The sequence below is a fragment of the Populus trichocarpa genome, chromosome 1, assembly GCF_000002775.5.
Source record: "Populus trichocarpa isolate Nisqually-1 chromosome 1, P.trichocarpa_v4.1, whole genome shotgun sequence".
NCBI lineage: Eukaryota > Viridiplantae > Streptophyta > Magnoliopsida > Malpighiales > Salicaceae > Populus > Populus trichocarpa.
The window spans coordinates 46,357,157-46,380,787 of record NC_037285.2 but is presented as its reverse complement, the minus strand read 5'-3'; the positions used below and the strand labels follow the sequence as shown (position 1 = coordinate 46,380,787).

Genomic DNA, 23,631 nt, shown 5'->3' with positions numbered 1-23,631 from the left:
AAGCAGAGAGAAGGCCAGTTGCAAGGGGGTGAGGAAGAGAGGAGTTCTGATGGCATAAGGTTCTAATACCAAGTTGAGAATAATTAGAAGGCTTGACCTATTGGTTAGCTAACCTTTTCTATATATATGTGTGTGGGTGTGTGTGTGTAGGGCAATGTACAATAGTAATGGTGGAGATTACAACATAAGAGTATGCCTATAATATTTTCTATATAGATATATTCTATAATACACTCTACATATAAGATAACTTAGTGATTTCAAGTCTAAGGATCACTTACATAACTGTCATGTCATCCTTTCTTTAGACATATGATCTCTTCGTATGAAATTCTTATATGACTCAATTCAATGTATATTTTATCCGACAAGTACCTGCACATTAGTTCCAGGTATCCTTCATACCTCAACTTATGAGAGCAATCGTTTTTTTTTCATAAAAAAAAAAGAACATAATATGTACTTGTCTTAATAGTACATTGACCAGAAACATTTAAAAACAATGCTTAGATGCAATAGAAATCTCATAATTATAACAATTTTATAATTTTCCTTGCAAAATATTTTGTCCCGTGAACTTTATCTTTACTCTAGATTTATTAATCAACATTATATTCATTAATTAAATATAAATAAATATTAAAAATCTTTATTAATAATATATATATATATATATATATATATATATATATATATATATATATATTAAATGAATAAAATCAGTGGTATGAAAAATCAACCAATTAGCTACATTAAATATTCACTAACAATAACAAGTCACGTTTCAATTGACCATGACTAATGTAAGAAATCCTAAAAATAAATAAATTAAATAATGACAAAATACGAAAGGTTTACTTTTGATACAGTAATGAATAGTTGAAATTTTTTTGGCTCCACCACTATATTATAGTAATTTTTTCGTCTTTGACCCGTTCTAAAATTAGTGCTCTAGTAGTTGAGTGCTTGATAAGATAATTGCGTTCAATGATTCAAAGCATCATCAAGTGAATCCAAGCCAAGTTTCTTTGAGTCAAGAGTGATGGATGCCAAAGTAATTAGAGGAACGTTTTAGGTGAACAAAATATTTGGGATAAAAAAAGGTTGCATTAATTGTGTTAAATAACTAAAAGGATATTTGTTTTTATGATTCAAATTATGTTTTGTTTAATGTAATTTGAACATGTTTTTTATTTGAAATTAATTTTTTTAATGTTTTTGAATCGTTTTAATATAAATATTAAAAATAAATTTTTAAAAAATAAAAAATATTATTTTTATTTATTTAAAAAATAAAACATTTTAAAAAACAATAATTACCATATTATTAAAATATAATTAATAATATTGATATTTACAAATCTAATAATAGCAGTGTTTGACTTATCTTTACAAAAGACCACTAATTACAGTAAAATACTTGACTATGAATAGGAGGTTTTCACTTGCTTACCTTCTTGTTGAAGTAAATTGATTTGAAATCAAATTACTGTTTGTTTTTAGTATGGTATCCTAACTATTTCCTAAGTAATTAATTTTTTTTTAAGATACTTAACTCATTAAAGTTAATAAACTTATTTATTCAACTACTATGTATGTCTATGTCTACGGCAATAAGCCTCCCTCTAAAAGAAATATTAAAATTGGCTCTTAATTGATAAAATCATGCATGAATTGAAAAAGGAAAGCAACTCATGGTAATTGAATTTCAATTTTTTTAACAAAATTGCTTTTTAATTTTTTTATTTGTATCGATTCCTTGAAAGAAACTTCACAGGAAGTGTTAGGAAAATCTAAGAGTTAAGGATGTTTCATAAATTATACATAATGAAGTGATGGCATTTTTAGGATAATTTACGTTTTCCATTAAAAACTTTGAAAGATATTAAATAAAAGACTAAATTGGGGAATAAATTAGACTTTGAGGATCCAATTGATAGAAGTTTAAGTATGAGAACTATATTGAAAATTAATTTTATAGCTGAGGGACTAATTTGAGATTTATCCCTATTTGCTAATTTGGGGGAGAATCTTTATGCTCTCCTACCTTTTTGGAAGCAAGCTCTTTAAGTAGTAACACATGAACCAATTAATTATCATTATGTTAAATGATCATTGACAAATAATTATATAACTTATTCCTTTAAATTAACTAACCAGCAAATTAACATTTTTTAATTAGCATTGCCTTGAGATCCCAATTCAAGAAAGTTCTTGCACTTTCAATTTACTCAATCAAGAAAAAAGAATACCCCAAATTTCACACTTTTTCTTAAATTTTTTACTATATAAAACAGTTGGTGCCATTAGGTATGAGAATGTGACAAATGAAATATAGAAGACCAAGAAATTTCTTGGAACCCTTTTATACAACCTAGGACAAGTAACTTCTCCTAGTCAAGTCTATTTCTCATAATTTAAAAGATAGCAGCAGACAAGGAAATCCCACATGACATATTTTTCTTCAAATTAATAGTAATTCAATATGGTGTAAGTTCTAATCCAAAAAAAAAAAAATTGTTAAATGGTTATTGGAGGTATTCTTCAGAGTGATTATGAGATTCTATGCTGATTTCAAGTACATATCCTGGTTTTCTACATCTAGCCAATTTTCCTTATAAATCCACTAACCCATGAGTTTATCACTATAACATACTAGACAAAAAACTTTCTCCAAAAATGACAAGTTATTGGCGAGTAGCTTGTTGGTTTTCATTCCTACCCTTCTTATCTCCAGCAAACTCTAGTTTCACACCATTGTCACAAACTTCTTCTCACCCTTTCTTGGGCCAACATTGCAGTAGCAGTGAAAAAACAGCCTTGCTCCAACTCAAAAGGGATTTATCTGCAGCCAAACCTGAATCCTCTATTCCTCTCCAGCCTTCCTCAGGTTCTTTGCTTACTTCATGGAAGCCTAACACTGATTGTTGCTCATGGGAAAGTGTCAATTGCCATGAAGTTACAAAACATGTGTTTGGCCTTAACCTTAGTGGTCACAACCTTTCTGGTCTTGTTAATTCAATCAAGTTTCTTAACCTCCCCTACCTTGAAAGGCTGAATCTTGTCAACTGCAATATTGGAGAAATCCCGAGTTTCGTGCAGAAACTAGGTGGGTTGGTTGAGCTTGACCTTTCTATCAACAAAATCCATGGCAAAGTGCCTAAATGGATTTGGCTGTTAGAAAGTTTAGTTTACTTAAATCTGTCTAACAATTTCTTGGATGGATTTGAAGCACCACCTTCTGCTCCATTTTTAAGCTCTTTGACCTCTCTCGATCTTACCTGCAATTTAATAGAAGGATCGATTCCAACTCTACCAATCTCTATCAGCTTCCTCTCACTTGCAAAGAACAAGCTCACTGGAGAGATTCCTGTATCATTATGCAGCTTGAGCAACCTGACAATCTTGGATGCCTGTTATAATTACATGTCAGGCCAAATTCCAAAATGTCTTGAGGTCCTTGGTGATACCCTCATCGTACTAAATCTGCGGAAGAATAGATTTTCCGGATTGATGCCCTGGAAATTCACTAAAGAATGCAGCCTCAAGACACTCAACTTATATGCTAATCAGTTGACAGGGAAAATTCCAATGTCTCTGAAGCATTGTAAACGCCTTCAAGTTTTAGACCTTGGAGATAACCAGATTAACGACACGTTTCCTTTCTGGTTAGGGGTGCTTCCCGATTTGCGTGTTCTTATCCTACAATCAAATAGTTTGCGTTGTCCCATTGGTGAGCCATTGGCATCAAATGACTTCCCAATGCTTCAAATCTTGGATCTATCCTCGAATTATTTCACAGGAAATTTGCCATTGGATTACTTTGCAATATGGAAGTCAATGAGGATCAAGTTGAATGGGTCACTGATGTATATGGGATCTTACTATTACAGGGAGTGGATGTCAATAACAAGCAAAGGACAAAGAATGGATGATATAAACATCTTAACAATTTTCAATGTCCTAGACCTGTCAAACAATCTTTTTGAAGGAGAGATTCCTGAAGTGATTGGTGATCTCAAGTTGCTAGAGGTACTCAATCTGTCTACAAATAATCTGATAGGTGAGATCCCACTATCTTTATCAAAGTTGACATTGCTTGAGTCCTTAGACCTCTCAAAAAACAAGCTCATAGGTGAGATCCCAATGAAACTATTAAGCTTGACATTTCTATCGGTTCTCAACCTTTCGTATAATAGGTTAGAGGGGAAGATTCCAATAGGGAATCAATTTTCTACCTTCGCTAATGATTCCTACGAGGGAAACATTGGGTTGTGCGGGTTCCCATTGTCAAAGAAATGTGATGATGTTGAAGATCATCAGTCATCAGGAGCTCAACGAGAAAGCATCCTTTCGGATCCAATTAGTCCATTTAGTTGGAAATTTGCTTTGGTTGGATATGGATGTGGGGCGCCTGTGGGAGTTGCCATTGGTTACATCTTGTTTTGGAGGACCAAGAGATGCACTAAGTGGATTGAACAATCATTCAAGGCAAAGAAACGGCAGAAAAATGAACAGAATCGAAGAAGAAGAAGAAAGTTCAAGTAGATGGAACAAATGGTAGAAATATGTATAATATGCTCTCTTTTTTTATAGCATAACTTGTTAGGACAAGGTAGGATTAAACATATATAAAGTAATTGTGGCATATAAGCAAATAAGAGAACAAGTCACAAATTCACAGGGCTCAGCTTGAAGTCAAAATCCAAAGGTGAAGCCAAATCAAAGAAATAACCATAAAATAGATCCAATGCGCAAACACGTCCAAAATACATCTCGGCAAATCATCAAATTTCCATTTCATTATTGAGTGAGAGTATGCATGTGTGTAAAGAAGCAAATCCATGAGAGTTGCTGATGAGAGAATCTGAGAGCTAAGCCAGCACTCAAAAAAGGGAGAGAAATGTTGGCTCTTGGCTGTGCAAGTAACATGAATGTCTCGGTTGCTATTGCTTTTAATAACCAAGCTTCTTCCTTATTGTGACAGACTCTCAATGCATATATATAGACACTGGATGACAGCAAATTCCTGAATATTCTATCTTATCCCTAACTCTGCTTCACTAAATAGAAGGGATTCTTTTAACAACAAGTTCATATCACAAAGTTGCTTCACTATCAATTAATCAGTCTCTTTTTAGTGATAATTTGAAGAATCAAAACCCAGGGCTCACCGCATTTTGGTTATTTTGAGTTTCTTATCCTAGTTACTTGTGACATGATCACTTCATTCAGGCCTAGTCCTGACCCTGTCACCGGAACAAGAAATTAACTACTCTTACATGGATGCCGTTAGAGTAAATCTTGGTAGTTGAACACCTCTTCTCTTATACCTGATTCCTTTTCTATTCCCTATCCTTTCAGGTTTGGAAATGTTCAGACAAATTACCTTAAGCCTCCTAATTTTGTGTTGTGATGTTTCAGGTAATATCCAGACATGCCTTTGTTTCAATATCTGTGCAAGTATGGGATTTGTATGGCTCATGTTATCACCCCTTCAACTAGTATGAAGTACTTTTATGGTGAATTTCAGGACTTTTGGATGCTTGGTTGATTAGTCCATTTACGCGAGCACCATTAAGTGGCTATTTTCATCTGTATACGAAGCATAAGAGAGTTTCATTTGTTGCGAAGTTTGAGCCATATATCGTCTCATAAATTTATATCATTCAATCGCAAATCGACAATCAAAGTGTTACCTTGAAAATGGTCATAATGCTTTCCTCTATGCTGATATTCAGAGCTGTTCAGATTATAGCATCAAAGATATCAGATTTCCATAGCATAGAATGACTTTCAGACTTTCAGTTGCTGCTGCAATCATGTCGTTTGCCGACTCTTTTACAGGATTTGGACTTGGATTTACTAAGTAATTTGTAGGTGCATGTATATGAACAAATCTGTGAGAATTCAGTGCAGTATAAAAGAAATATCAGGGATGACTCTGTTTTTGTAGAGTCAGATTTTTTGCCTCTTCAGATACGTTTTACATTAATCACCATTGACTTCAGTCTTCAGGATCTTACATCTGGTCATGCTTGGAAGGAAACAGCAAGGAAGAAGCCTAATTAATGACCATTACCTAAGTAAAGAAACATAAGAATCAAATGAAAGATTTCGTCAACGAAATTATTTTCTTCTTTTTCTAAATGTCAAGCATGATGGATAAGGAAAGAGTATATTTACATTAAATGGATAAGGAAAGAGTATATTTACATTAAATGGATAAGGAAAGAGTATATTTACATTAAATGTGTTAAGAATTTTGAAAAAAAGTCTTGGCCGATTTGTGTACTGGCCGGTTTGAGAATATTTATAAAAAAAAATGAATCAAGTAAAATTTTAATAGTATTTGATAAAATGGTTATCAATACCATTTTTTATTAATTTAACATAAAGTTTTTTATTATATATATTGATATTCGATCAAGAAATCAACCATATTTTTTAGCTGTTACCACAAGATTCGGTTTCAAAAAAGTTATTGCACTTTTCCTCACCTTTGAATGATTTATATTAGAAAAAAAAAACTCAACTTACAAAAGTTTTCTTAAAATTTAACTAGCGAGGAGTTGGTACCACTTGTAACCATGCACTAGATGACATAATTTGAAATTTCTTGGAACCTACTAATGATGTTGGCTCCAATCCGTCAGAGGCATTCGGTCTCATAGTTCTGAGGAGGATTTTGTCATAGAAAAACTTCTCAAGAGAGGTAGTAGCTTGAATTTATGAGCTCTGTGGACCCTTAATTCTTAATTTTTATGGAATATTGATATTATCATAGCTTTTATAGTCAAGGGGGTTGGAAACTAAAAGCACATAGCTAAGGTTTCCAAAGATGATGTCATTGATGATATTAGTCGAAATATGTTACATGATTGACCCTCAACCATGCTCATAACCTCATAACTTTTCCTTCCCCTACCGTAACTTTTCTCTCAAATATACCAAAGATTCAGCTCTATATAAACTTCATCTCTTAGGTTTAAAAAGGGTTGAAGAAGCAAGTATCATGACTCCCTTTTCTATTATTTCAATTGGGGATTTGATAGTTGGTAGACTAAAGAAGTGTTTCAGGGTTTTAATGATGTTGAATATATTGATTTGATATATGGATGGTTTAAGATGTGTAATTAATGTTCAGGGTGTTAATTTTAGCTTAAAAAGAACTAATAAAGGACTCAAATTATGGGTTTCAAAGGAACAAGTTGATTATCTTTGGATTTGTAGTTTTGAAGACTAGTATATCGAGATTCTGGAATTCTGATCGACTAGTTGGTATGCACTAGTCGACCAGTTGGATTGATGTTGTTGGTCGACCAGTTAGTTTTAATCGACTGACCAGTTGGCTTGTGGTGGCAATCGACCGATTGATCAATTCAATCGATTGGTCGATCGAGCAGTGGGTTCAATCGGTTCTTTTAGGTTTGATTAGTTTGAGATATGTTTGAGATCGATCGAGTGAATCAGTTCCGCTTTATAATTACATTTTGGTCTATAAGCTTAGAGTTATAATCTTTTATATTTTCTGCTTCAAGTAATTTTGAGTGTTTTTCCGTATTCGTTATAGGTTCTGCTTACATTCCTACTAGCAATCCTCAATAGTCTCAAGTTTTGTATTTATTTGTCTTTTGCTCTGTTTTTTAGGTGAATGAGATAGTCTTTAATATGCATGTAATATAAATAAATATATGTGTTGATTATATAATGAGTACAACTAGTTATTTTCTTTAACATTTATATATGTTGCTTTATTTTCTGAGTACTCATCCATTCTTGAATTTGCACTTGCATTCCATTGAATTAAATTCTATTTGACATGACATTCATTTACTTTGATAATTATGTGAAAATTCATTGTGTCTTAATATTGGGATACATGTCAGCAACTACATAATAATAGAGAGTTGTTAGTCTATATACATATAATAGTCTGTATACTTGGTTGGTAAGAGAAACAGTAGCCTGTGGCGATTGATCCTCCCATAATGATCGAGGCCACAAACCTTATCTGTTATTGGAACTTTAAGGTTTTGTCTATTATCTGACATGTATTTCACTATCATATTACTATTATGCTCAATATGTATATACATCTGTTTATGTTCTTATACTACCATGATATATATATATATATATATATATATATATATATATATATATATATATATATATATATATAAATGTTATTTCCTTATTAAGTTGGTTGAACTCACCTCTTCATTTTGATATCATTTCATGTTCTTAGCTTCCGTTTACAGGTTGATCTTTGATTAAAAGTTTCTGCTACTTTGTTTGTTGGTATGTCTTGCTTGTTCCCGCAAGGCTTTTCTTCTTATTCTTTTTTATTCGATGTAGAACTTATTGTCTTTGGTAGAGAATAATTTTAAATATATATTGGAATTTCATCTAACAGCTTAAGTTATTGGATTAAGATGACTCTTTGATATGATATCAGAGTCTTCATGACCAACCGGTCACAAGTTTTGAATCTCTCTATCCTCATTTATTTGATAAAAAATAAGTATAAGGTAGTGTGGGTTTCTGCAAGTTTCAAGCTCAAAGAGCTTTCACTTGAGGGAGTGTGTTAAAGAATAATATAAATCATATCTTAAGACCTCACCTACCAGCTTAAGTTATTGGATTGAGATGGTTCTTTGATAGCCTTCCACAAACTTGAATCTCTTTACCTAGCATTAACATGAGGAACTCTCATTAGATTTGTAAATCATATCTTGAGACCTCACCTAACAGCTTAAGTTATTAGATTGAGATGGTTTTGTTAGCCTTCCACAAACTTGAATCTCTTTACCTAGCACTAACATGAGAAACTCTCATTAGATTTGATATATTTTCCCCTTAATATTTTCACCCAAAGATTATCACTCTCATACATCACTCCCCAAGCTAGTTTCATCACAAAATACATATTTACCTCATGCATCTTTTTTAACCCTAACCCACCTTCAATTTTAGGTTTGCATAGTTTTCAATCCTAATCTACATTTTCTAATATTATTAAAGGTCAAAACCACTTACACCTACATTAAACTCACATTTTAAAGATGAATCATTAACACCTAAATAGGAGTTATTGATGACCAAGTTCTGGTGGGTAGAAATTTTTCTCTCTCCTCTCTTTTTTTTATGACATTTTCTCTTCTTTCTCAACTATCAGGGATTGAAAATGTAAGAGAAATAAAGTTTTATGACTTAATTGTAAATTTTTAAAAAGAAAAAAAGTGTAGAAAAACGCTCCTCATGAACAATATCAAAGGGTAAAACGACTTCTTTTTTAATATTAAATTTGATACTTGTTCTTTCATTTATTTAGTTGAACATTATAGATGTATTTGTAATAGCAATCTTTAATTTAACATAAAAAATAATATTTTCCATAACGTGCATGTGAGAGCATGTAAAGTGAAGCAAATTCTAAAATCTAAAACCATGTCAACATACCTTGCAAGGATAAAAAACAAAGAAATAAAATTTAATGACCAAAACGCAAAACACATAAAATTCCAGGGATTAAAAAGGAAAAGTGACCATAAACAATGACGTGAAAAGACAAATCAATCTTCATGAACAGTGAACTTACAATAAATTTCCGTCTGACTTTTTTTTGAAATTTTTAATTTGTTAATGGTTAATGTTAATGTTAATATTGTTTGGGAAGTCTAATTATTGTAACAAAAGAGAAACCACAATGATGATATATTCTTTTCATTTCATTTCAGGCTGCTGGTCTCTTTATGTTTAGACTGGACTCTTTGTATTTGGCCCAATTCACCCATCACTTGTCTGGTACTTGTGCCACTAGACTTGCTACAAGTTTGTATTTCCTCCAACTAAATCTATAAAATTAGATAATTGGCAATCACATTATTAAGGTGTTTTTTTTTAGATCCTCAAAAACATTATTGGCCATGTTCACAAGCAAGAGACATGGATTTAATTTTTTATATATATAATTACACTACAGCAATATTCTTACAAGTAACAACAACAAATGGTAGAGCTAGCATATTATCGAACTGGTGTCAATTTTTCTAATGCCAATAAGGCTGTAAGTCACTAAAACCTGTGGTAGATAATGACTTGATACCTAATCTGACTTCAGGATCTCACATCTGGTCATGCTTGGAAGGAAACAGCAAGGAAGAAGCCTAATCAATGAATGACCGTTACCTAAATAAAGAAACATAAGAATCAAATGAAAGATTTCGTCAATGATATTCTTGGAAGGAAACGTTAACCCCCAATCGCCGTGCATGATGGACAAGGAATGAGTGTATTTACATTAAATATGTTAACAGTGCTTTTAAGATTGCTTGAAAAAAATAAAATTGTCTCAGTTGATTGTAAACTAGTCCGAGAATATTTAATATATATATATATATAAAAAACACGTATCAACAAAATTGTTAATAATAATTGGTAAAATGGTTATTATACATGTTGATATTCGATCATTAAATCAACCATGTTTTAATTACCTCAAGATTCGGTTTCAAAAAAGTTCTTGCAGTTTTCCTCACCTTTGAATGATTTAAGGAAAATCGGAGAGAAAAAGATAGCTCAAATTACACGATTTTTCATTAAAATTTGACTAGAGAGGATCAGTTGGTACCACCTGAAGTTTCATGGAAACTGTGATAAAGTGGCACAAATTTGTCATGCTCAGGCTTATAGTCTTTAGGTGGATTTTGTCCTAGAAAAGCGTCTCTCCAAGAAATGGGCGGTACCATGTGTTTATAAACTGCCTACACCTTCAATTTCTAGCCCATGGAGGATATTAGTATCATCATAAACTTTATATAGCATTTGGTTACTCATCTGGAAAAAAAAGATAATAGAGATAGAACAAAAAAGAAAACAGAAAATAAGATGGAGACTGAATGTGTTTGATAATGATGTATAAGACATAATGATTGTCTCTGTGTCTTGTTAATTAAGTTATGATGGATAAAATAAAATAAAATATAAAAAAGTCTATTTTACCAAACTTACATATTTTTAAAAATAATTAAATGTTTTTTTTTTACTTTAGTTTATATTGAGTGTTGAAATCAATAATATTATAATAACCATGGTTATAAAAAATTGATTAGACAGGTTGACATAGGGCATGGACTCATCCGAATTTAAGAAAAAATAGAGGAAATATTAACTTGACCTACCCCGGTAAAAAATCTAGGTCAACTCGGGATAAAACAAGGATAAAAAACTCGTTGATTTTTTTGAAAAATTTTTCTTGTCAAAATAAGGTTGCTGTGATTATTTTAAAAAAAATTGGGTTAGCTGGGTTGTCCCTCCTAAACCATGACTTGAACTTTGCTTATAGTCAACTCTCAGGTCAGGTTTTAAAACCATAATAATAATAACTTTTATCCATACGTTGACTTTGTCAACTCTTGTTAACCCTTTTGATTTGTGACCTGGGCTTTGCCCCGATTGACCCCCGAGTTGAGCTTTATAATTATGATAATAACAAATTTTATCCTTACATTGACCCGGGTTAACCAGAGATGACCCTCCTAATTTATGCCTCGAGCCTTGCCCAAGGTTGAACCCCGAAATAAGTTTTAAAATTATAATAACCCCTCTTATTTTATGTTGACTCGGGTCAAACTAGGCTGACCCTTCTGACACATGACCCGAGTCTTACATCGATTCGACCCTGAGTTGTTTTTAAAATTATAATAATAATCAATTTTATTTTTATATTGACCGAGGTCAATGGTCAACCTCATTTGTGACATAAGCCAACCCTCGAATCGGATTTTAAAACTATGATAATAACTACTTTTATTGTTACACCGACTCAAGTCAACCCAGCCCTTCACCCAAGTCTCGAGTAGTGACCCGCTAAGGATCAACCCTAGGATGAGTATTAAAAATATAATGATAATTATTTTTATCATTACATGTCTTACTTAAATAATTTTGGAGTTAAAAGATTTTTATAAGGATATTTTAGGAATAAAAAATAATAAATATTATCTCTAAGGACTTATTCCCTTCATTGCTTTCTGTTTTGAAAGTACATAAACTCACTCAAAATTTATTTCAGATATAAATTTATTTTTATATTTTTATTTATATTTCTTTAACCAAATATATTTTTATTTATAATATATTTAATTTTTATATCCGAAAACAGTAATCAAATCATAAATGATGAGCTTAGAAGTTGAGAACACATAGCTCATGTTCCCAAAGATAACGTCACTAATGATATTGATTTAATTTTTTTTTACAAGTTATTTAAACACTCGGATATGAGATAATGGTCTGTCACTGTCAATTCAACCTAGTATTAGTAACCACTCCTTTCTAGCCTAACTTGTGATCTCACAATTCTTGCTATTACAGCACATGTACATGTTCCGTTTGATTTTTCAATTGTTTTATTGGAATACTGGGGACACTTCTCCTCGTATATTTTCAAGAAATTGGGTGGTAATTTCTTGAGTCGTGACTAGCACGTTGCAATGGCTCTGGCCATCATGCTAGCTCGGGATCTTATAAATTCAGAGACCATCACTGCAACTATATACCAACTCTCTATATCTCCCAAAATGAAGAATCATTGCAAAATTGTGCTTTGCTTTCTATTCTTGTGTTTCTCATCTCCAACAAATTCCACATCGTTGTCATCACAATCTTCTTCTACTCATTCTATTTCAGTCCAACATTGTGTTGACAGTGAAAGAACAGCCTTGCTCCAACTCAAAAGGGATTTGTTAACAGCTCAACCAGATTCTTCTTTTCCTCAACATCCTTCCTCAGGTTCTTTGCTTCCTTCATGGAAACCCAACACTAACTGTTGCTCCTGGGAAGGTGTCGCTTGTCATCATGTCTCAGGACATGTGATCAGCCTCGACCTTAGCAGCCACAAACTATCCGGCACTTTTAATTCAACCAACCTTCTTCATCTCCCTTTCCTTGAAAAACTCAATCTTTCCAACAATAACTTTCAGTCGTCTCCATTTCCCTCCAGGCTTGATCTGATTTCCAACTTGACACATCTTAACTTTTCAAATTCAGGTTTTTCAGGACAAGTACCTTTGGAGATATCGCGGCTGACCAAATTGGTTTCTCTTGATCTCTCCACTTCTCTTTTGGATTCTTCAAAACTTGAGAAACCGAATTTTGTAAGGCTTGTGAAAGATTTGAGAAGCTTAAGGGAACTTCATCTTGATGGTGTCAATATATCAGCAGGTGGTGGCGACTGGTGCATTGCCTTACCTCTGGCAACCCCTAATCTCCAAGTTCTGAGCTTGTCAGATTGTCATCTCTCAGGTCCCGTTTGTGAATCACTCAATCAACTTTCATTGCTTTCAAAGCTTGACCTTTCTCGAAACAATCTCTCTTCAATGTTTCCGAAAAGTATCATGCAGCTGCCAAACCTGAAGACTCTTGATTTATCGAGCAATACGCCTCTTTCAGGGACTTTGCCAGAATTTCCAATAGGCAGCAAGTTAGAAGTTTTATCTTTATTATTCACAAGTTTTTCTGGAGAAATCCCATATTCAATTGGCAATCTTCAATTTTTGATTAAACTGAACTTGAGGAATTGCAGTTTCTCTGGATTGATACCTTCTTCTCTTGCAAGCCTAAACCAACTTGTTGATTTGGATCTCTCATCCAACAAGTTTCTGGGATGGATTCCATTCCTTCCACCATTAAAGAAAGGCCCGAGACTACTCGATTCAGTAAACCATATTGGGTTAGAGAATCTAGGCTCTCTTTTTATTGAGAGCAATTCCATGGAGGCGACTTTGAACTCCTCACTTTTTGAGCTACCTTCCCTGGAGAAATTGCTACTAAGTCAAAACAGGCTTAGTGGCGTCCTACAAGATTTTGAACGAGCTTTTTTATCGCCCCTAAGTGTTGTTGATCTAAGCATCAACAATTTGGAAGGGCATATCCCTAATTCGTTTCTTGAACTTCAGAATCTTACTGAATTGAAGCTTTTTTCCAACAACTTTAGCGGTGCCATCAATTTAAGCATGATCAAGAGCATTGAGAGCCTTGCATTCCTTCAGTTGTCTGACAATAGCCAATTGACTATTGCCTATTCAAGCAACTTAAAACTACCCCAGCTTCAAAGATTGTGGTTTGACTCCTGCAATGTTAGCCGAATCCCAAGTTTCCTACGAAACCAAGATGGATTAGTTGAGCTGGGCCTTTCGAACAACAAAATCCAAGGCATACTTCCCAAATGGATATGGCAATTAGAAAGCTTGTCTTACTTGAATTTGTCCAACAACTTTTTGACTGGGATTGAAACACCAGTTCTTGCTCCACTATTCAGTTCTTTGACCTTGCTTGACCTTAGTTATAATTTCCTAGAAGGATCATTCCCTATATTTCCACCCTCTGTAAACCTCCTTTCGCTTTCTAAGAACAAGTTCACTGGAAAGCTTCCTGTATCATTTTGCAACATGAACAGTTTAGCAATCCTGGACATTTCCTATAACCATCTGACTGGTCAAATCCCACAATGTCTTGGGAACCTTAGTTCCGCTCTCACAGTAGTAAATCTAAGAGAGAACCAGTTTTCTGGGTCCATGCTTTGGAATTTCACTGAAGAATGCAGTCTGACGACGCTCAATCTCTATAGGAATCAGTTCAAAGGGGAAATACCAGCGTCTTTGGGAAATTGCAGAGGACTCAAAGTCTTAGACCTCGGTGACAACCAGATTAATGACACATTCCCTTTTTGGTTAGGGAAGCTTCCTAACTTGCAAGTCCTTATCCTCCAATCCAATAGATTACATGGTTCCATTGGTCAGCCACTGACACCAAATGACTTCCCAAAGCTTCATATACTCGATCTCTCCTCGAATTACTTCACTGGAAATTTGCCATCTGACTACATTGGAATATGGCAGTCAATGAAGATGAAGTTGAACGAAAAATTGTTGTACATGGGAGGCTTCTACTACAGGGATTGGATGACAATAACAAACAAAGGACAGAGAATGGAAAATATTCACATCTTAACCATTTTCACTGTCCTAGACCTCTCAAACAATCGTTTCGAAGGAGAGATTCCTGAAATGATTTGTGATCTCAAGTTGCTACAAGTACTCAACTTGTCTAGAAACAATCTCGTTGGCGAGATTCCAACATCTCTCTCAAAATTGGCAAAGCTTGAGTCTTTAGACCTCTCACAGAACAAGCTCACAGGGGAGATACCAATGCAACTAACAGACTTGACATTCCTCTCTGTGCTCAACCTTTCTTACAATAGATTGGTTGGGAGAATACCGGTAGCCAATCAATTTTTAACGTTCGCTAATGATTCCTATGGTGGCAACTTGGGACTATGTGGATTTCCATTGTCAAGGAAATGTAGACATCTTGAGAACGATCCATCAGGAAAGCAACAAGAGGACTCAGGAAAAAAAGGTACTCCATTTAGTTGGAGATTTGCACTGGTTGGATATGGTGTTGGAATGCTTCTGGGAGTTGTCATTGGTTACATGTTGTTTTGGAGGACTACTGGATGCAGCAGGTGGATTGAACTGTTTTTTAAGGCAAAGAAATGGTAGAAAGAAAAAAGAGTGGAAATAATTACTTTAAAGAAGATACATGCTAACTACATTAAATAAAGTTTCAATCCCTCTTAATATCCTTAGAGGCTTTACTTTGATAATTTTAAGAGTGATGAGAAAATCTCTCATATCTATCCTCTCCTGCGGTTTTTAGCAGCAATTCTTGTCTCGTTATCAAATTAGCATTTGCAACTTGTGTAACTGCACCGGGTAATGAATATTCTTTGAGCCAGAATTTCAAGTTCATTTCTGCAGCAAACATTTCATCTGAGGGCTTTCTTCTTGTAAAGTTTGCATCGTACCTTTGACAGAAACTATCCCTTCTGATCAGAAAGAAAAACTAATATAACCCTCTATCTGGTAGAATTTTACTGCGTAATTTGATAATTTTAATAGTGGGGAAGATGAAATGCACATGTCAAGACTACATAAGTAAATCCTTTACACCGAATTTCTACATTATTCATTAACAACGAGTTGTTGTGCTCGTAACGAATTATTTTCCTAATTCGGTATTCTAAAGTAGTGGCGAATTTCACATATAACTCATTGATTAGTTAATATTTCTCAAATCATTGTCGTCAAACTCATCCCAATCCGGGTGACTGAGTTGTTGATTCAATCAGGTCAACAAGATCACAGAACTGCCCACACCAACTTACTAAAGCTAAACCGAGTTTAATAACTATAACCGATACCCTTTTTAACCTTTGAGTGAAAGACTCGACGTATGTGACTATATATTCCTTCATGAGCCCCCATCCCAACGTCTTTGACCAGCTCCCAGTCTCCCCTCCATCATATCAAGATGATTGGAAACAAGAGGTGATAGTGCAGAATTTCTTGGGCCTGATTTGATGGTGTGCTCTTACTGGCCTAGAGTTGGGTCTGTTCTTCGGTTGTATGTGTGAAATACAAGATATATATTAGCATAATATATTAAAAACAAGAAGATCACAAGAAAGTTTTTGAAAGTAGGGGATCTGCTATCAAGCTCAATATTATCAGAATGAAAGAAATGGACAATCTATTTCAACCTTTACATTTGTATAGATTATAAAGAAGACAAAAAAAAAGAAAAAAGAAAAAAAAAAGCAAACATAAACCAGATTGGCCTCAGAATTAAATCACCTCAGATGCTCTCACGATGAACTCCAATTTTCCCTTCATATCTATGTAACAAGTAATAGAGAACAACAATTATCTTTACTTCATTAACTTTGTTCTTGCAGGTTTAGACTTCAATTTAACACACGTGATTTATTTCATCATTTAAGCAGCTTATAATTATAAAAATAACAGGTATTCTGCATGTCCTCTCATCTCCTAGCCTTCAATATCGTATCCCACCAGACTAAAGCTCCATGCTTTAAATAAACCATGCAGTTTTCACCATTCTTGAATATGAGATTCCCGTATACTTATAAAGTGATCTATCACATTCAGCTAACCAATTAAGAAACTTCTCTACTCCGAAATCACCACTTAAAGAAGAAATCTCAACCTTCATACAATAATATTGATCATATCATCCAAGAAAGGTCAGATTCGGATTTTGGTGTAAAATATCATACAGTTCAATTTTACACTATTGAGCATAACTCCAAATCCAATCATTGGATAGAGCTGAAACTTTACCAGAAGATTCCAAAAGTACTTCTCTATATTGGGGTAAATCTTTAGATGAATCAGAATTCAGGAATGACTTGCAATATAGATCAAAACAAGCTGTATGAACTTTGTTATTTACTTCCTTTTGACTTGTGGACTTCCTATTTGACAAGGATCCTTTTCCTAGAAGGATGTGGCAGCTTGTTTTGGGAATCTCTTAGTTCTACAAGGATCTTTAATGGGTTGCAACATACTTTTCAAGTGTGGAAGGATTCATTAATGTCTTAGAATCCTTTTCTTATAAGGATTCCTTATTCATCCTAACTACATAACGAAAGAATGACTGGTGGTATTTAATGACATTTTGATTTTTAGGATCATTTGGCAGATAAAGACTTAGGATTTATGAGCTTTATCTTTATTTTTGTTAGCTACAACCAAGGCTTGTTTAGGCTTAATTAATACTTTGTTTTCAGCTAGGATTTAAGGCTTGTTTGGATCAGATTATAGGCTTTTTAGTTTAAGGTTTTTGGGTAAGATTTGTTAGTGAGCCAAACAAATCCACTATGGAGATCTATTATGGTTTATTTTAGTCTAAATTCAATATAAATAGAGTCATAACAAGACATGGAGGGGACATAATTCAAATTAATAAAACTTCATTGTCGTACCTTGTTGTGTGAGTTGGTGAGATATTTTTCCTTTCTTGGTTCTCTAAAGAACTGGAAACGACTTATCGAAGAACAACTGACTTCATGCCGCCTTCCTTATGTTTTTTGTTCGTGAATCAATATTCATTGGGTGAGGGTTTTTGTTTCGAATAGTGTTGGTGTAACAGTCCGAACTGTACGACTCGAACAATGTTAAAAAATCCCAACATATCCTCTTTATTTGGGGGTAATTTTTTTTTTCTAAAAATTCGGCAGAGTTTCGTTTGCATTTAGGACATCCCAAGTTATCGACTACTATCAATTTACTCAATCAACCCATCATCACAAGGTCCCATAATTCCGGACCTTATATCAAACCTCATAATTCCACGCCTCATACATTCCACACAATATATATATATATATATATCCTACAAGTAAGTTCAATATGAATATAGTCCAAACATCATATCATAAAATTTAAAAGAAAAGGAATACTAACATGCAAAGAAAATATTTACAACATAATAAGTGTTCTTAAATATTTCAAAAGGGTTAATTACAAGATAACTAAAATACTACATGCTAAGCTGAACTTTTATAAATACATCAAGGTTTACATAATAGTATACCACATAAACACGTTAATTCCCTTTTTGTTTTGAGTTAAATATTTACATAAGCTTCACAAAGTAGAGTCCTAAACTAATGATTTTCCTGGATATTTGATGGACCTGTCACATAAATAAACATACCATTATGTTGATAAAGAATATATATATGCTCATGTAATAAATATGAATGAAGTATTAACTTTCTATCGGATCCATAAGAATTCTAATAGAGAACTTATATTTTGCTTGTAAATCTTTTAAACCCAATTAACATTCATTTTTATATTCTTAGTTTGAATACTCTTAATTACTTGCATGAACTGGGTGACCTTGCAAAGTCTAATCTTGTAATTCATTTCCCGTAAATCCTATCACGGATGCCATTAGCCGAAGCTAATCTTATAATTCATATCCCGGCAATCCTATCACGGATGCCAATAGCATCAATTTTTTATCGAATTTAAAAATGAATTTTTTTAAGATCATGTTTAGAATACCTTACCCGGTACAAATTAAGATTTTGATCTTCAATCAGTTGAAGACTTTCAACTCCCTCCTTTCTTTTCTTCTTGTTCAATTTCTTGGCAATCCTTTGCTCTCAAGTGTTTATCCCACCTATAAGCTCTTAATCTTGGATGGGTTCCTGAAATCTTAGTGTTTCTCTCTTGATTTCTCAAGAATGGGTATAAAACTCCCTATCTTCTCTCCTTATGGTTCCTACAGCTTTTTTTTGGTGAGGAGAGAGTATTTATACTCTATATTTTCCCTTATTTGCATTTAAGCCCCCCTTTTCCTTTAAGTGTATTAGTCTCTTCAATTAAATCCAACCCTCAATAGTACCGGGTTTATTATAATGTCTCGAATTATTTCGCCCGGAAATTTATATTCAAAAATTTCTGAATTTCTGTTTTTATTTAACCATATGCATGAATTTCTTCACTTTTATTTTTTTTTATTTATTTTTTTTATATTTTTTTCCCGGGGTTTACAGTTGGTGCCCAGATGAGTTATTTTTGTGTCGAAATCCTATCAAACCTGATTTACTTGGTTTTCCAGGAATTTATGTCTTTGCATATGGGTTGCTTAACCGAGTGTTCAAGAGGTTTACATCATTTGATATCAGAGCTTGGCTCTATTAATTAGGTTATATTCTTTTGAAATTGTTATTGCCGCAGAAAACTAAAATTCCTGGATTACTGGGATATAAAAAAAGGGGTTTGTTATTTTTTCCTGTTACTATCCAAAATATATCAATAAAATAAAAAGAGAAAAATAAAAGAAAATAAAAAAAAATAAAAAAAAAAGTCGTTCCAAAAGACACATATTTGTTATTGCCGCAGAAAACTAAACAAGAGGAAACTACATCAAATCAACTCAGAATTAGCTCAAATTTGATACTCTGATTACTGGGATCCTAATCGCAGAACATATTAATTTTGGGGTCAATTGGATATTGTTTGCTTAGGTTTTCAATTTTTTTGTCTAATTAGGTCTGATTCATAATGTTTTTGTGTTAGCATATCACACCTTATCATAAATTGCTGAAATTTAATATTCTGTCTATTTTGGTTGAAATTACACTACATCTCAAATTGTAGCTCAATTGAAAATCATTTACCTTAGGTTCGAGATTTAGACTTAACTTGTCGTAAACAAGTCTATATTTGCGTCGACTTTTAAAACTTGTTTTGTTTATGTTGTTTTCATTTCTTGTAGTATATTTACAACATATCTAACATATTTGGGTGTTTTTCCATTATATTTCATACTTCATTTCTGTTTTTATTCAAGTCTTTAGTTTCGTTCATATTTCGAATAGATTCGCTTGCTACTTGCGAGACTATCATCACAGTTTTGTCTTGCTTGTTTTCTACGTTTTTATTGCTTCTTGAGTCATATACACCTATTTAGATTGCGCTACTGAGTTGGTACTATTTGATATTGGTTTCAGTTCTGCATGAGTCGAAAGAAGGTGAGACGAGGGGAAAAGCCTAATTTTGAGTTAAACATGAGCAACATGAGGATATTTTTATACCATTAACCAATTTTTACAAGTACTATCATATCAGATTCAAAAAACACACCACCTCTTCCCGAGGATGAACTTAAGTTCCAACTTCAAGTCATGATGAAGATTGATTGAGAGGATGAATTTTAATATGGGGAATGTGTGCGACAGACTTGGAAGGATGTATAAACATGGTTATGACGCTGGTATAAGTACCTAAGATGCGAGGAAGGTTGGGGCTGATCCAAAATCAAACAATGGTAGTAAGGCTGAAAGGCCAATGTGGGCTGATTATGAGGATTTTGAGGAGGATGTTGATGATATTGGTAATGGTGGTTTTAATGATGAGACCATAAGCCATTGGAAAGGTTTTCAGCAGCCTAGAAAGCAAAAGGATTTTGGGAATAGAACTAGGGGCCAACTCGGCCAAATGGGAAATTTTTGTAACTTTAAGGACATGATGATGTAGATGGTGATTTGGATGCTATCAAACTGAAAATACCTACTTTTCAAGGTAAAAAACATCCCGAGGAGTATTTACAGTGGGATTGAGGAGGTGGATTTGATTTTTAAATGTTATAGCTATTCAGAGGCAAGGAAGGTGAAATCGGTAGTCATTGAATTTACACATTACACACTGATTTGGTGGGATTAGAATATGATTAGTAGAAGGAGGAGTGGATAAAGGCCAATAGCATTGTGGAAGGAGATGAAAGTGTTGATGAGGAGGTGATTTGTGCGTAACCACTATTATAGAGATTTATATCTAAAATTACAGGGTTTGAATCAGGGTTCTAAGTCCATGGATGAGTATTTCAAGGAGATAAAGATCACAATGATTCGGGCTAATATAATTAAGGATAGGCTATGATGGCTAGATTTCTTAATGGGCTGACTAAGGAGATTGCGAATGTGGTAGAATTACAACATGACGTGGAGTTGGAGGATATGGTCCATATGGAAACGAAGGTGGAAAGACAAATAAAAAAAGGGCAACACATGTTTTCAAACTAAATCAGGTTCATCTTTATCAGCATAAAGGCTGAATCAAAGAGGAGATAGGGCTACCCAACCAAAGCCTTTTGTCCCTACTAAAGTTGAACCACCTAATGTTAAGGTTGATAAGTGTAGAAGATTATTTTATGACCTTCAGGCTTCAATAAAAAATGAAGAATAACACCAAAAGGTTAAAAATAAAAAAGGGCAACAATGGTTATCATTCAGAAAAAATATATATATATATATATGCCAATGGATGACAAGGTGTGCTTATTTGAAATTATTATCAGCTAAAACTTTCATACAATGTTGTTGGATGCAAGTGCAGGAAAGAAAAGAACTTCAAAGGCTTCAACAAGAGGCTAATGAATTTTCCATTAAACTTATTGGTGATTCAAGGATGAGTCATCTTGAAGAGAGAAGGAATGATACGATCAAAGCAAGGTCAGTTTTGGATTTTGGCGTAAAATTTTCTACCATCCAGTTTTATGCTATTGAGGATAACTCTAAATCCAACCATTGGATTGAGCTAAAACTTTACCAGAGGATTCCATAAGTATTTGTCTATGATGGAGTAAACTTTTAGGTGAATTGGAGTTAAGAAAGGACTTACGATATAAGTCAGAACAAACTATACAAATTTTGTTATTTACTTTCTTTTTACTAGTGAACTTCCTATGTGGCAATGATCCTTTTCCTACAAGGATGTAACAACTTGTTTTGGGAATCTTCTAGTTCTACAAGTGTGGCAAAGATTTTAATGTTTCAGAATCCTTTTCTTACAAGGATTCCTTATTCATCCTAGCTACAAAAAGAAAGAACGGATGATGGTATTTAATGGTATTTTGGTTTATAGGATCATTAGATAGATAAAGACTTAGGACTTATGGGTTTTATCTTATTATATGGTGTTCGCGATAAATGAATCACAAAATATAGATGTTCTCTCAATAAAAGGTCTAAAAGGAAAATTACAAACCCAAGAAGAAAGAGTCAATGTGATTCAAGAGCATGTTGGGTGCACAAGCACTTTTTTAAAACAAGATGGTTCTGCATATTTCGAAGGAGGGTAGAGGACATGGATAAAGCTGAGGAAAAAGAGCAAGAGATAGATTTGGAAATCCAAGATCTAAGTATGACAAAACAAAAGTTAAATGTTACAATTATACGAAAATGGGTCATTATGTTAGGGATTGTTAGAATCCAAACAGAAGGGTTGAGGAGAATGTCAATCTTGTTATAGAAAAAGAGAAAGAAGTCACTCTATTACTATTCCATAATGAATGAATACAAACCAAAGAGAAGATGTGGTATTTAGACAATGGAGCCAACACCCATATGTGTGGAGACAAAGACAATTTTATAGAGCTTGATGAAGTAATTAGAGGTAAAGTTAACTTTGTGAATTATTCAAAGGTTGCCATCAAAGGAAAATGTATGATTTTGATTAAATTAAAAGATGAAAGTCATCAATTTATTGGTGATGTCTATTATATACTAACGATAAAAAGCAACATATTAAGCTTAGGACAATTGTTGGAGAAAGGGTATGAGATTAAGATGAAATATCATACTTTAACATTACTTGACACTAAAGGAGATATGATTGCAAAGGTAGCCATGACAAAGAATAGAATGTTCATACTAAACATAGAGACGGATGTTCCTAAATACCCAAATGCATGTGTGAAAGATGAAACTTGGCTTTGGCATATGAAACTTGGGCATGTAAACTTTGATAGCTTGAAGATGATGGCACAAAAGGAGATGTTAAAGGGTCTACTATCCATTATACATCCAAATCAGTTATGTGAAGGATGTTTAATGGGAAAGCAATTTCATAAGACTTTTTCAAAGGAGTCTACATCAAGAGCAAATCAACCCTTATAAGAAATACATGTCAATGTTTGTGTTCTTATCAAATCATGTTTGTTTGATCATGGTATAAGGAGACTCCTAACGGTGCCTAGATCCGTATAACAAAATGGTATGGTGGAGAGAAAGAATAGAAGTATCCTTAATATGACAAGAAGCATGCTCAAAATTAAGAAGATAAACTCTACAACATTTAAAAGTTTAGTTAGGAGTTTGAGATATTTGACATGTACTCGTCCAGATATTCTTTATGGAGTAAGACTTGTGAGTAGGTTTATGGAAACACTAACTATGACTCACAT

At 33.5% G+C, this 23,631-nt stretch overlaps 1 protein-coding gene across 1 annotated transcript; it reads left to right on the top strand.

Annotated features, from left to right (window-relative positions):
• The first annotated feature begins 2,679 nt into the window (after nucleotides 1-2,679).
• On the top strand, nucleotides 2,680-4,548 carry LOC112326291 (receptor like protein 22). The gene has a single exon (XM_024593849.1). The coding sequence runs from the start codon at nucleotides 2,680-2,682 to the stop codon at nucleotides 4,546-4,548; it is 1,869 nt and encodes a 622-aa protein (XP_024449617.1).
• The last annotated feature ends 19,083 nt before the right edge of the window (nucleotides 4,549-23,631 follow it).